At 40.1% G+C, this 14990-nt stretch overlaps 2 protein-coding genes across 5 annotated transcripts; both read left to right on the top strand.

Annotated features, from left to right (window-relative positions):
* The first annotated feature begins 335 nt into the window (after positions 1 to 335).
* LOC133112004 (E3 ubiquitin/ISG15 ligase TRIM25-like) lies at positions 336 to 6192 on the top strand. Of its 2 annotated transcripts, XM_061222666.1 has the most exons (6): positions 336 to 638; positions 777 to 872; positions 1098 to 1277; positions 1549 to 1702; positions 2755 to 2850; positions 3961 to 6192. In XM_061222666.1, exons 1-6 carry the CDS (start codon positions 348 to 350, stop codon positions 4488 to 4490), a joined length of 1347 nt encoding a protein of 448 aa, XP_061078650.1. In that variant the 5' UTR covers positions 336 to 347; the 3' UTR covers positions 4491 to 6192. The 2 variants fall into 2 exon arrangements, with proteins under 2 accessions (XP_061078650.1, XP_061078659.1); XM_061222675.1 differs by lacking the exon at positions 336 to 638 and having other exon boundaries at positions 753 to 872.
* A 3432-nt stretch (positions 6193 to 9624) lies between these two features.
* On the top strand, positions 9625 to 14318 carry LOC133111984 (E3 ubiquitin/ISG15 ligase TRIM25-like). Of its 3 annotated transcripts, none has more exons than XM_061222648.1 (6): positions 9625 to 9958; positions 10101 to 10193; positions 10415 to 10588; positions 10860 to 11013; positions 11609 to 11704; positions 12220 to 14318. In XM_061222648.1, the coding sequence occupies exons 1-6, from the start codon at positions 9626 to 9628 to the stop codon at positions 12744 to 12746; spliced, it is 1377 nt and encodes a 458-aa protein (XP_061078632.1). In that variant the 5' UTR covers position 9625; the 3' UTR covers positions 12747 to 14318. The 3 variants fall into 3 exon arrangements, with proteins under 3 accessions (XP_061078632.1, XP_061078627.1, XP_061078640.1); XM_061222643.1 differs by having other exon boundaries at positions 10098 to 10193; XM_061222656.1 differs by lacking the exon at positions 9625 to 9958 and having other exon boundaries at positions 9975 to 10193.
* The last annotated feature ends 672 nt before the right edge of the window (positions 14319 to 14990 follow it).

Below are 14990 nucleotides of genomic sequence, written 5' to 3'. Positions count from 1 at the left end.
AATATATTTCAATGAAAGAAAAAATAAATTCTCGCAACACACATGATCTGTGGGTGTTATTTACATTCTGCACTGATGTGAATGGGAATGCGATTCAGCGCTTTTTGGCGAAAGGGTTTGGTGGGAGTCAGAGACCTTGGAAATAGAGAAATAGTAAATAATATGAGATCAGGAATGTTTTTTATATTTACAAATTTTGGGAAAGCAAGAGAAGACGATTCAATACATTCAGTCGGTGGCAGTAATGCTTCCTGGGAAATTGAGTCAGAGCTGCATTAGTTACAGTTTCGGTTTCCCCATTGACTATGGCACAAACAGAAATGGAATCGCAGCAAACGCATTTCATTATGGCTTTAGAGAAAAGTCTTAACTGTCCGATTTGTTTTGACATTTTAAAAAACCCCGCAACATCATCTTGTGGAAAACACAATTATTGTTTGCAGTGCTTGAATACTCAATGCGAAGGAAAGAATAGAAACTGCCCAGAGTGCAGGGAACCATTTCACAAAGCGTATAAACCGCAGAAAAATATAACTCTATGTGAAATTGTCAAAATTGTCCATCGAAAGACTTCGGATGATATTAGCGAATATGAAGACTTGAACCCAGAAGACGGAGACGGAATTGAGCATAATTTGGTAAGATAAAGCGCCTTACGTTCTTGAAATTGGACACTGTTAGTGACTTAAGTTTTTTTTAACGAAATTGGACACATCGCCCCCGAATGTTGCTTTTGCGACAATATATTGATATTCACAGAGCGTCTTGATTTACAGCAGACCCTAAAGAGGAAACTAACAGACTTGACATCAGAAATTAAGAGGATGGATGACATTATTTCCAAAAAACGTAAAACCAAGCAGCAAAGAAAAGTAAGTAAGAGCAAAAGTGCTAAAAATGAGCCCAGCCTTAGATGGCCATGCTAGTTTAAACTGTGTTTTTGACGCGTTTAACTGATCGACCAGCTGACCAGCCTATATAGCCTGCTAGTCCATCAGTTTATTTTACCATCTGGAGACCAGATTTGAACTTAGGTCTGTATCTAATGATGTAGCCTACAATTAAATATAATGTGGTTTCCCGAAACTGTATTTCAGGACGTTACCTCGGCATCAAATGATTTCGTAAGTCTGGGTACCTTTGAACATTTATCCGAGAGCAAGAATTCACTCCGGTATGAACCAAGCGAACTACCTGAGGAGCCACTCGACAACATGACAAACAGCCTCAGGCTAGGGCTGGAATATTTGACTCACGCCCTCAATCAGCTACCGCAGGTAGGCTATGTCTTCGATCAGTCGCATAACAATTCAATACCGTCTCAAAAGTAACCCAGCCTGCTATTATTTTCAGTTGGCTTTCTGTAGTAGACACTATAGATGTATGAGCTAATTCACTTGTGTGAATTTGTCATTGTCCAGCCATTGTGTAGGCTACTCTAAGCTTGCACTGTTTTTATTTGTTGTTTGCTGTTTGCAAGTGCTTGTTGTGGGCTACTTATTGTACAGAGCATTGACTGACAACCTAATTTCTCTGTCCCTTAATTAGTTAGACATCCCTTCCCAGGATGTTGACAAGGGGCAAAATGTGGGCGACAGCCTGAGTGCAAATCAGCTCCCAGCGGAGCCATCCCCTGTTGCATGGCAACAACTGGATGACGAGCAGACACCTGAGCATACCATCACTCCATCTCAGCTTGAAGGTACAATGTTGGTGATGTTCTGTGGTGACATAAAGAAATATGACCTACATTAAAACTGTTTTGACGGCTGTTCAAATCTGATTATGGTGCGTGTAGCTCTGCTTTCGTGACCAATCGTCAGAAGGCACAAGGATATTTTTGTACTCTCCCTGACACCAGTGGGCTGCGTGGGGATTTTCCAGGAGGAAAAGAGCTTACTTGTCTGATGGGAACCACAGCACAGTGTGCCATAACCACCACACCCACTACATGAACAGACAGACTGAGCCTGTGAGCTGGGAGGGAATGCAGGAATGTGGTGGGGCGACATGGCTCAGGCAGTAAGAGCAGTCGTCTGGCAGTCGGAGGGTTGCCAGTTCTATCCCATGCCCGGGTTGTGTCGAAGTGTCCCTGAGCAGTGTGCTGACGAGCTGGTCGGCACCTTGCATGGCAGCCAATTGCCGTTGGTGTGTGAGTGTGTGTATGAATGGGTGAATGAGAAGCATCAATTGTACAGCGCTTTGGATAAAGGCGCTATATAAATTCCAACCATTTACCATTTAAATAACACTCCCAATAGGGTGGTAAAGCGGATGTTTTGGGAAAGATACTTCCGGTATACCGATCCATATTAAATAGAGTGGCGAAAGCTAAATATAAGCAAACTACTTAGCATTGAAATCTTGGTGCAATGTATGTGTTTCATGGTTTAAATGCATAGCTATATACTGAAGACGATGGGATTTCAGATTGTAAAAAATAATGTTTCGCGTTTTTACATTACCGAAATAGGCTAAAAGCCTCCCATAATGCTTTCCCTTTCATAGTGATAAACTTCCATAATAGGACCATCCTAATGCCACATGTCTGTTTTCCTCCCCATGCTGAACAGAGGTATTCCGCCTCTTATCAGCATAATGAAGTCACCTGTTGGAGGCTTAAACACAGTCTCCTGTAATAATAATAAAAAGAATCGTCATCATCAGGATCATCATCACCACCACCATCATGATTGCTGCCACAGGCCTGTGTGTTTTGTAATAATGATGACAGAGTATGTTGTGTCATTACAGGAGGCCAATCAGAATCACAGAGTGAAGCTCAGGTTGTATCCATGGAGCTGGAGACAGGGGCAGAGGAAGCAGGGCCTTCAGCTGCACTCAATGATTGTGAGTGTCGGCTACAGCAGCACACCACACTGCTGTAATGTATATGTATACAGTGTCGTTTGGTTTGGATTTGTGCTTTGATTTTGGACAATTATACCAGTGACCGGGGTGTGGTGTGCTGTGTGCTTCAGTTATTCCAAGGGGCCGTAAATAAAAAGTGCAGATGCCTAGAGTACACATAACATAACATAACATAATGGCAAAAACAGGCCATTCAGCCCAGCAATGATAGCCTTTTCCTACCCCTAAGTGTACCTACTGCCTAAATTGCCTAAAAGCTGAATAAAATCCTACACTGTATCAAGCCTGGTCTTGAAAACCCCCAGTGTTTCTGCCTCCACTACATGCACTGGCAAGCTATTCCACACATTGACCACTTGCTGTATGAAAAAATACTTCAGAATATCTGTAAGGAATTTCCATTTGAAGAATCCCCTATACTTCACTTTGCTAATCCCTTTAATGAATTTAAAAGCCTTCATCAAATTCCCCCTAAGCCTTCTTTTACTAAACTTTTAGTTTAGGAGTAAATTGTTTAAGATTAAGCATCCTTAGTCTATCCTCGTAACTCTTATCTTTTATACATGGAATCAATCTGGTTGCCCTTCTCTGAACCTTTTCTAGTGCCTTTATGTCCTTCTTATAGTGCGGTCCCCAGAACAACAAGTTGTAACAGTACATTGCGTACAAATCATTGGAGATTTCTGCAGTTTATGGCAGTTTACAAAAAATAAAAGCTATATTGATTGAAGTATTTGCTCAGGGATAGGGGTTTTTTTTGTGGGGAGTGGTTATCTCAATCAATTAGCTTGACTTGACACAAGGCAATTCATTTTTTAATAGATGAATAAATAGTACTTTGTTGACCTTTGTGACAATTTAAACCAACAATATTTCCCCATATTCCTTTAGGCTAAAAACTGTAAAAGGTAAAAGTACCGTTCACCCAAAATGTTATATAAAAATGTAAAACCAATCACTCGTCTATCACTGCAAATGTGTTATAGCGCGCTTACATGATTTAAATTTCTGTAGTCTTTTTTAAAAAGTACCTTTGTGTCTACAGCATTCAGTATGGTACATGTGTGTCTTCCCTCCTGTGTCCTCCAGGTTTGGAGCGTCTTTCATTCAGTCCTCACCTAGCGCACAAGAACCTTGTCTTCTCCGACCAGAACCGCAGGGTCAAGGTGCAGAGCCACGGGCAACCTTGTGCCACGGGCAACTCGCGGCTTGACCACTCCGGCATCGGCCAGGTGATGGCAGACCAGGAGTTCAGCAGGGGGGTGCATTACTGGGAGGTGGACACGTCCCAGAGCGTAGGCTGGGCCATCGGCGTGGCCTACCCTAATCTGGGACTCGGAGAGCTGCTGGGTCGCACCCCCAGCTCCTGGTGCCTGGAGTGGAACTCTAGGGAGCTGTGCTTCTGGCATAACAACAACAGTGAGCATGTTAAACATGGCTGTCCCAGTAAGGTCAGAATTATGCTGGATATGGAGGGTGGTGTCTTGACCTTTTACAGCGCGACAGACAACATGATTCTGTTACACACTGTAGAGGTGCAGTTTGCCTTACCTGTGAGACCAGCGTTCTGGCTGTATCTGCTAAAGCCTGGAAATTCTTTGAGTCTTGTTGTACCGTAGGCAGTGTTGGGTAGTAACAGACTACATGTAATCTGGATGACTTTATCAGAAAATAAAATGCATTTACTTTTTTTAGAGATTACATCATTACATTTTAATTAAGTGCGGTAAATATATTATGTATTTTAATTAGATGTGGTAAATCCCTCCCCTCTATCTCCATGTAGTCCTTCCATTTCGTCATCCAACCATTCAAATGCAATAAAACCTCCACGACCTTCCCTAAGAACAATTGGAAGGATTTCTTAATTATCAGCAGCCATTAGTCCTCCTACTGGGACAGCTTGTCAGCCAGAGCAGAGTAGGTGAAGATGAGAGCAGGTCCACTTTGAACACACCATTGATACCATTGATATAAAACAATAAGGAGAGCAACTGCTAATGTGTTGAAGTCACAGAACGCTGAAATGACATTGCAATGATTGGCAAGGCCTTACCACTAAATTAATGCTTTTATGTGAATTATTATTGATTTATATATATTTTTATATTCTAGAAATGTATTAATTCATGTATCATTTTCTGGTTTTTATTAAATGTATTAATTTTATTTCAGCACTATGATGAACTAAATGAACTTACTGATACTGAGTAAAGCACAAACCAAATCTAGCCATGTAAAGCACCAATTCCTTTTCAGAAAGTTGATTTTCTGCTGAGAATGTATGCAATATATATGAAAAGGGCTGATTTCTCAAACCTGCGGTTTGCGAAAAAACAATGCTGTATTGAACATTATGGCCGAAGTGTTTGGTCAATCTCGGCGAGTGATACCTCATTTTGTAGCTCTCAATCTGTACTTCAGTCTCAGTACTTCATGCTATAAAATAAAAATGCAACAAACACATTTAGGGACAAAACATGCTATTTGTTGTATAAATATTATTAAAAATTATGTATTGTATAAATAATTCTGGTTTTGAACACACAGTAAACATTGGGACATGGCAGGAAAAGGGTTAATAGTAACAGGGTTGACGGTAACAGGGTTGACGAAATATGTTTTGGGCAGCCATTACTAGCCTTGTGGTTAACACAATGACACCACATGGTGTGCATTCTAGAGAGGCTAATATGCTTGTTTATATGTACATTTAAATTTTCCATGAAATAACTTCTTAATACATGATATCATGGTAACAAGATTGACACACTATGACTGTCCCCTTCTGTCAGACTAAACATAACTCAATTAAAATCCATCAAAAGAGAGGAGCACTTACTTGTCTGCTTGGCATCATCTTCATAAAAGGCAGAGGATATCACTTCCTGAAAATTATGTCACTTTTGGGATAGTCCATTGTCCCTGAGGGGGGTGTTTATCCAAAGTAACAGGGTTGACGCAAAACGCAGGGACAGCACTAAAATGTTATTTTTTTTCAATATTCCAAAAAGGTGAAGAATGAAATACATGCATTATAGGTTAACTGACAATTGAAGCTTTTCATAAGTATAATTTGTTTTCAGATAATTTGATTTCATTCTCCTTAAAAGCCTGTTGTAATAGAAATATTTTACCCAGGGACAAGCCATTTTTAGCTATTTTTACAATGTTTACAAGATATACAATACAAAAAGTCTTTAAAATTCATGAAATAAATCAATGCATACATTTTTAAAATGAAGACTGTTTATTTACCAAATGATACCAACTAAATTTTTAAATGTTTTGTTGTTAATATAGCTATGAGGTAGTTTTTGTGTCAGGGACATTTTCGTAGTGTAGAAGCCATTTGACTAATTATTTCTAGTAGGTTATTGTAGTTGTATAGTTTGATTATCTTTGGGCACTAGGGGGCACACCTTAAGCACTATAGGAGAGGCTGTTATTCGGTTAACCAAATGCACCCGGCGGAGACAAACTTTAATCAGGCAATATAGGTAGTGCTGGAGAAGGGGGGAGGTATGCATGTGGCTGGGAGAACATATGGTTTTTACCAGCAGCAGCAGAATACAAGACATGTATGTATGTTTGTTCATATGGATTATTTTGGAGTAAAATATATATATAATCTGTTAATGCAAAAATTAGAATATTTGCATTAACAAGCTGATGTACAGGTCTACCTAATATAGTGCTCACTGAGTGTGTGTATATATATATACACTCAGTGAGCACTATATTAGGTAGACCTGTACATCAGCTTGTTAATGCTAATATTCTAATTTTTGCATTAACAGATTAAAGATTTCTAGTCTAATAAATAGTGTTCAGCGAGTGTATAGTACATAATTACAGTGGGAGCAATAATTATTTGATCCCTTGCTGATTTTGTAGGTTTGCCCACTTACAAAGAATGGAACTGTGTAGAATTTTTAATCATACGTACATTTTAACATTGAGAGACATTGTGGAGATGACCTGAAGGCAGTTGGGAACCTTGCGTGCGCAGCAGGATTTTAATCCTTCACGGTGTAGTGTTACTGATGGTTCTCTTCATGACTGTGGTCCCAACTGCCTTCAGGTCATTAACAAGCTCCTCCTGTGTAGTACTGGGCTGATCCCTGACCTTTCTCATGATCATTGATATCCCATGAGGTGAGATCTTGCGTGGAGCCCCAGACCGAGGGAGATTGGCGGTGACTTTGTGTTTCTTCCATTTTCTAATAATTGCTCCAACAGTTGTTAACTTCTCACCAAGCTGCTTGCTTATTTTCTTGTAGCCCATCCCAGCCTTGTGCAGGTCTACAATTTTGTCCCTGGTGTCCTTAGACAGCTCCTTTGTCTGGTGGAAACGTTGGAATCGGATTGATTGTGTGGACAGGTGTCTTTTATACAGCTACATAACAATGTAACGAGTTGACACAGGTGTTTTGGGAAATGAGTTGAGATTAGGAGTGCTTCTTAATGGAAACTAACTGGTCTGTGCGAGCCAGAATTATTGCTGATTGGTAGGGGATCAAATACTTATTTCATGTGAAAATATGATATTCAATTTATAAAATGTATATGTTACTGTGGATTATTTTGTGATATTCTGTCTCTCAATGTTAAAATGTACGTATGAATAAAAAATTCTACACAGTTCCATTCTTTGTAAGTGGGCAAACCTACAAAATCAGCAAGGGATCAAATAATTATTGCTCCCACTGTATATATTACAATGGCAGTCCCCTACCTGGGAATAAAACTACAACCATTGTACGTTACACACCCAGTTCATTAACCATTGTGCTACATGGCCACCTAATAAGGGAATTGTGGGTATCGCATGCTTGTCACTCCTTAGCACAAGGAGACTGCTGCTCTACCCACTACGTCTCATCTCCATTCATCTGTGTTTCTGCTATTGCAGCTGAGGCCAATATGAACAGGAGGAAATAACAGCAGAAATAAAAAAAAGACAAGAAGCAGAATAAAAAGATGGAAGAAAGGGGGAGAACAAGAAAAAGACCTACTCTTCAATACTTACTCACTCCCAGAAAGCTCCCTGCTCTGGTACAGAGGACACACAGGATTTGGAGGAATCATATTTCGGAGACACTATGAACTGGTAACGTGAACGTTCTCATGTCGGGAGACAAGCTACTACACTGACACAAATTGGTACTTTCAGTAGTATACATACTGTCCCACTTCATCTTGTGGTTTTAAGTGTGTCAGCTTGGCCAAACCTACAGCTGGCGTTTCCATAAATTCACATGTGGATCGCCATTGATGCACTGTTGGAAAATAGTTTTGGGATGTTTAGCGTCATAGACAAAAGAACAGGCCTACACAATGTCCCCTGTCTATACATAAGAGTATCATGATCTTAAAATAAATTCCATTGATATGAGCATATCCATTCATATATACTGAAGGGTATTATACACTGGAATATGCTCAGATTTGCCAAAGATCAGGTGTGTGTGTCTGAGGAAGATTCACTTAGATTGACAGATTTGTCAGTGCTATACTTTCTCTTTTATTTAGGAAACTTGTTTTTTAGTTTCGCACCTAATACGATATGTGTACATTATGTTCAAATTGGTTTCAGTGGAGGAATATTTGTCTATATATGCCTATAAAATGCCAGGTAGTATTATGAAATCAAATCAGTTACTCTCCAATGCAGTATTAAAATGGGAGAGTTTTGACAGTGCATCAGAGTATTTTTATCTGTACTTTTTGGAGTGTGGTAAGGATGTTACTTGAAATATATTTTGAAATACTGTTTTTGTTCATGTGCTTGTACAATACATGTGTGTTTGGCATTAAAACTAGATTTTACATTTTTATACTTTTCTTTTTGACTGAAAATAGTTAGTTAAATGTTAGTCAGTACAAAGGTCACAGCTGCTGACCAGAGTGATGAAGAATCCACTTATATAAGCCAGCCTATCCATCACTGGCTACATTTACATGCACATATTTTGATTTTGTCCCAAATGAAACAATGATGGGTAATGTAAACAGCATTTTCCAATTAAATCTATTTCAATGAAAGAAAAAAAAAATTTTCACAACTGTTTCGCAACACACATGATCTGTGGGTGTTATTTACATTCTGCACTGATGTGAATGGAGGCGGCACGGATGGTGCAGTGGGTAGCACTGCCGCCTCACAGCAAGGAGGTCCTGGGTTTGAATCCCCGTCGGCCGGGGCCTCTCTGTGTGGAGTTTGCATGTTCTCCCCGTGTCTGCGTGGGTTTCCTCTGGGTACTCCAGTTTCCTCCCACCGTCCAAAGACATGCAGGTTAGGCGGATTGGAGAGTCTAAATTGCCCGTGTGTATGAGTGTATGAGTGTATGAGTGTATGAATGTGTGAGTGAATGGTGTCTGTGCCCTGTGACCTGGCGACCTGTCCAGGGTGTATTCCTGCCTTTCGCCCGATGTATGCTGGGATAGGCTCCAGCCCCCCTGTGACCCTGTTCAGGATAAGCGGGTTAAGATAATGGATGGATGGATGGATGGACTGATGTGAATGGGAATGCGATTCAGCGCTTTTTGGCGAAAGGGTTTGGTGGGAGTCAGAGACCTTGGAAATAGAGAAATAGTAAATAATGTGAGATCAGGAATGTTTTTTATACATAAAAAATTTAAATAAAGAAGCAAGAGAAGATGATTCAATACATTCAGTAGGTGGCAGTAATGCTTCCTGGGAAATTGAGCCAGAGCTGCATTAGTTACAGTTTCGGTTTCCCCATTGACTATGGCACAAACAGAAATGGAATCTCAGCAAACGCATTACATTATGGCTTTAGAGAAAAGTCTTAGCTGTCCGATTTGTTTTGACATTTTTAAAAACCCCGCAACATCATCTTGTGGAAAACACAATTATTGTTTGCAGTGCTTGAAGACTCAATGCGAAGGAAATAATAGAAACTGCCCAGAGTGCAGGGAACCATTTCACAAAGCGTATAAACCGCAGAAAAATATAACTCTATGTGAAATTGTCAAAATTGTCGATCGAAAGACGTCGGAGGATATTAGCGAATATGAAGACTTGAACCCAGAAGACGGAGACGGAATTGAGCATAATTTGGTAAGATAAAGCGCTTTACGTTCTTGAAATTGGTCACTGTTAGTAACTTTCGTTTTTTTTTTACGAAATTGGACACATCGCCCCCGAATGCTGCTTTTGCGACAATATACTGATATTCACAGAGCGTCTTGATTTACAGCAGACCCTAAAGAGGAAACTAACAGACTTGACATCAGAAATTAAGAGGATGGATGACATTATTTCCAAAAAACGTAAAACCAAGCACCAAAGAAAAGTAAGTAAAAGCGAAAGTGCTAAAAATTAGCCCAGCCTTAGATGGTGTAGTTTAAACTGTGTTTTTGACGCGTTTAACTGATCGACCAGCTGACCAGCCTATATAGCCTGCTAGTCCATCAGTTTATTCTACCATCTGGAGACCAGATTTTAACTTAGGTCTGTATCTAATGACGTAGCCTACAATTAAATCTAATGTGGTTTCGCGAAACTGTATTTCAGGGAGTTACCTCGGCATCAAATGATTTCGTAAGTCTGGGTACCTTTTTATCCGAGAGCAAGAATTCACTCCGGTATGAACCAAGCGAACTACCCGAGGAGCCACTCGACAACATGACAAGCAGCCTCAGGCTAGGGCTGGAATGTTTGACTCACGCCCTTAGTCAGCTACCGCAGGTAGGCTATGTCTTCGATCAGTCGCATAACAATTCAATACCGTCTCAAAAGTAACCCAGCCTGCTATTATTTTCAGTTGGCTTTCTGTAGTAGACACTATAGATGTATGAGCTAATTCACTTGTGTGAATTTGTCATTGTCCAGCCATTGTGTAGGCTACTCTAAGCTTGCACTGTTTTTATTTGTTGTTTGCTGTTTGCAAGTGCTTGTTGTGGGCTACTTATTGTACAGAGCATTGACTGACAACCTAATTTCTCTGTCCCTTAATTAGTTAGACATCCCTTCCCAGGATGTTGACAAGGGGCAAAATGTGGGCGACAGCCTGAGTGCAAATCAGCTCCCAGCGGAGCCATCCCCTGTTGCATGGCAACAACCGGATGACGAGCAGACACCTGAGCATACCATCACTCCATCTCAGCTTGAAGGTACAATGTTGGTGATGTTCTGTGGTGACATGAAGAAATGATGACCTACATTAATATCGTTTTGATGGTAATTTCACAGCTGTTCAAATCTGATTATGGTGCGTGTAGCTCTGCTTTAGTGACCAATCGTCAGAAGGCACAAGGATATTTTTGTACTCTCCCTGACACCAGTGGGCTGCGTGGGGATTTTCCAGGAGGAAAAGAGCTTACTTGTCTGATGGGAACCACAGCACAGTGTGCCATAACCACCACACCCACTACATGAACAGACAGACTGAGCCTGTGAGCAGGGAGGGAATGCAGGAATGTAAATAACACTCCCAATAGGGAGGTAAAGCAGATGTTTTGGGAACGATACTTCCGTTATACCTAATTCCACTGTTTACCTCCCCATGCCGAACAGAGGTATTCCACCTCTTACCAGTGATTGATCAGCATAATGAAGTCACCTGTTGGAGGCTTAAACACAGTCTCCTGTAATAATAATAAAAAGAATCGTCATCATCAGGATCATCATCACCACCACCATCATGATTGCTGCCACAGGCCTGTGTGTTTTGTAATAATGATGACAGAGTATGTTGTGTCATTACAGGAGGCCAATCAGAATCACAGAGTGAAGCTCAGGTTGTATCCATGGAGCTGGAGACAGGGGCAGAGGAAGCAGGGCCTTCAGCTGCACTCAATGATTGTGAGTGTCGGCTACAGCAGCACACCACACTGCTGTAATGTATATGTATACAGTGTCGTTTGGTTTGGATTTGTGCTTTGATTTTGGACAAAAAAGTGCAGATGCCTAGAGTACACATAACATAACATAACATAATGGCAAAAACAGGCCATTCAGCCCAGCAATGATAGCCTTTTCCTACCCCTAAGTGTACCTACTGCCTAAATTGCCTAAAAGCTGAATAAAATCCTACACTGTATCAAGCCTGGTCTTGAAAACCCCCAGTGTTTCTGCCTCCACTACATGAACTGGCAAGCTATTCCACACACTGACCACTTGCTGTGTGAAAAAATACTTCAGAATATCTGTAAGGAATTTCCATTTGAAGAATCCCCTATACTTCGTCTCGTCTATCACTGCAAATGTGTTATAGCGCGCTTACATGATTTAAATTTCTATAGTCTTTTAAAAAAAGTACCTTTGTGTCTACAGCATTCAGTATGGTACATGTGTGTCTTCCCTCCTGTGTCCTCCAGGTTTGGAGCGTCTTTCATTTAGTCCTCACCTAGCGCACAAGAACCTTGTCTTCTCCGACCAGAACCGCAGGGTCAACGTGCAGAGGTTGTGCCAAGGGCGACGGCCCCTGTCGCGGCCTGACCACTTCGGCATCAGCCAGGTGATGGCAGACCAGGAGTTCAGCAGCGGGGTGCATTACTGGGAGGTGGACACGTCCCAGAGCGTAGGCTGGGCCATCGGCGTGGCCTACCCTAATCTGGGCCACGGAGACAAGCTGGGTCGCACCCCCAGCTCCTGGTGCCTGGAGTGGAGCTCTAGTAAGCTGTGCTTCTGGCATAACAGCAACAGTGAGCATGTTAAACATGGCTGTCCCAGTAAGGTCAGAATTATGCTGGATATGGAGGGTGGTGTCTTGTCCTTTTACAGTGCGACAGACAACATGATTCTGTTACACACTGTAGAGGTGCAGTTTGCCTCACCTGTGAGACCAGCATTCTGGCTGTATGGGCTAAAGCCTGGAAATTCTTTGAGTCTCGTTGTACCGTAGGCAGTGTTGGGTAGTAACAGACTGCATGTAATCTGGATTACTTTATCAGAAAATTAAAATGCTAGTAGTCCGAGTACAGTACATTTGAAAACATTTACTTTTTTAGAGATTACATCATTACATTTTAATTAAGTGCGGTAAATGTATTGTAATGTATTTTAATTAGATGTGGTAAATCTCTCCCCTCTATCTCCATGTAGTCCTTCCAGTTCGTCATCCAACCATTCAAATGCAATAAAACCTCCACGACCTTCCCTAAGAACAATTGGAAGGATTTCTTAATTATCAGCAGCCATTAGTCCTCCTACTGGGACAGCTTGTCAGCCAGAGCAGAGTAGGTGAAGATGAGGGCAGGTCCACTTTGAACACACCATTGATACCATTGATATAAAACAATAAGGAGAGCAACTGCTAATGTGTTGAAGTCACAGAACGCTGAAATGACATTGCAATGATTGGCAGATCATTTTTTTCTGCCTTTTCACCACTAAATTAATGCTTTTATTTGAATTATTATTGATTTTTTTAATATATTCTAGAAATGTATTAATTAATGTATCATTTTATGATTTTTATTAAATGTTTTAATTTTATTTCAGCACTATGAATTCTAAATTAACTTACTGATCCTGAGTAAAGCACAAACCAAATTTAGCCATGTAAAGCACCAATTCCTTTTCAGAAAGTTGATTTTATGCTGAGAATGTATGCAAAATATATGAAAAGGGCTGATTTCTCAAAACTGCAGTTTGCAAAAAAACAATGCTGTATTGAACATTATTGCCGAAGTGTTTGGTCAATCTCGGCGAGTGATACCTCATTTTGTAGCTCTCAATCTGTACTTCAGTCTCATGCTATAAAATCAAAATGCAAATGGGACCCTAAATTATACATGTGGTGATGTGTGTTTGTGATCAGTCGAGTGTATCCATAAACGGCAAAATAGCTGTGTCACTACCACAGTCAATAAGACAATGTGCTGGTCAGCCATGGGGGCAATATTACTACCCCAAATGAAAGTATCTCACTGATGAACATGTGCTTCTTTTGTGCAACAACAGCTTAATATGCTCCTTCGCCATTGAATAAGAGCTGGGAATCTCTGTCAGATTACCCTACAAATGATCTTCCACAGTCACACTAAGATGATTGGCAGTGTCCCATTGTAGGAAATAATAATAAAAGGAATAGTCAGTGAAATATCCCATCCATCCATCCATTATCTGAACCCGCTTATCCTGAACAGGGTCGCAGGGGTCAGTGAAATATCTTCCTCATTATTTATTTATTATTATACACTATGTGATGTTCGTTTCTTCTCCACATTTATGTGTGGATTTCCTCTGGGTTTTGCGGTTTCCTCCCACAGTCCAAAGACATGCTGGTTAGGCTAATTAGAGAGTCGAAACTGCCCACAGGTATGAATGAATGGTGTGTGTGCCCTGCGATAGGTTGGCAACAGGTTGGATGGATATTGTATTTTTGTAAACTTTTTTTAAGGACCCTATGCACTTTACTTTAACTGAACAAGATAGTTTTATATAATTTCATATTTTAATCGTATTGCACAGGAAGCTCAGTCTCAATCTTTTGTATCTCTGTATTCTTGTCATGGAATTAAAGTTTAAATCTGTTTGTATTTGTTTTCTTCTCCACTGTATTTTATCTTCTAAACAAGTGAATTTAATGTTATATTTTGTCTTGGAATTTTTTTAATGTTTATGTATGCAAGATAATTTATAAAAAGATTGGTATTTTAATGCACTTACTAAACACAATATGGCATTCACCCCATGTGCTGATTATATGTAATATTAATATAATAGGTTAATAGGTTAAGGTACATGACTGGGACAGGCAAGGTTGGGGGTTTGAATCCCAGTGTAGCCACAATAAGATCTGCACAGCTAGGGGAGGATTGTCTCCTGCTTGGTCTAATCAACTGTATGTTGCTCTGGATAAGAGCGTCTTCCAAATGCCAATAATGTAATGTAATAATACATGGATATTTTAATAGCTTTTGTAATTTATAGAACCATCATTTCATAGACATAGTCATAGTCAAAAGTTAGTCATTTTGTGAACTTTTATCTAGAAGATATAGAAGGTTTTTTTTATTAAATAATATTAATATCATATTAATTAAAACATTAATGTTAATAGAATTTGTATTTAAATAGCTGGTTCAAATTCAACAAACAAAACGTGTTGCATTTGAAATTACTTTACGTTTAGATGATATGA

The sequence above is a fragment of the Conger conger genome, chromosome 2 (genome assembly GCF_963514075.1).
Source record: "Conger conger chromosome 2, fConCon1.1, whole genome shotgun sequence".
Classification (NCBI taxonomy): Eukaryota; Metazoa; Chordata; class Actinopteri; order Anguilliformes; family Congridae; genus Conger; species Conger conger.
The sequence above is the reverse complement of the archived record's forward strand: the minus strand, read 5'-3'. Positions and strand labels throughout refer to the sequence as shown.

Bases quoted from the DNA above. Each gene is read 5' to 3' on its own strand.
- LOC133112004 (XM_061222666.1), top strand. From the start codon at position 348: ATGGCTTTAGAGAAAAGTCTTAACTGTCCGATTTGTTTTGACATTTTA. The intron at 873-1,097 runs GTAAGTAAGAGC...ACTGTATTTCAG, and splicing joins AAACCAAGCAGCAAAGAAAA to GACGTTACCTCGGCATCAAA. The intron at 1,703-2,754 runs GTACAATGTTGG...GTGTCATTACAG, and splicing joins CACTCCATCTCAGCTTGAAG to GAGGCCAATCAGAATCACAG.
- LOC133111984 (XM_061222643.1), top strand. From the start codon at position 9,626: ATGGCACAAACAGAAATGGAATCTCAGCAAACGCATTACATTATGGCT. The intron at 10,589-10,859 runs GTAGGCTATGTC...TCCCTTAATTAG, and splicing joins CCCTTAGTCAGCTACCGCAG to TTAGACATCCCTTCCCAGGA. The intron at 11,014-11,608 runs GTACAATGTTGG...GTGTCATTACAG, and splicing joins CACTCCATCTCAGCTTGAAG to GAGGCCAATCAGAATCACAG.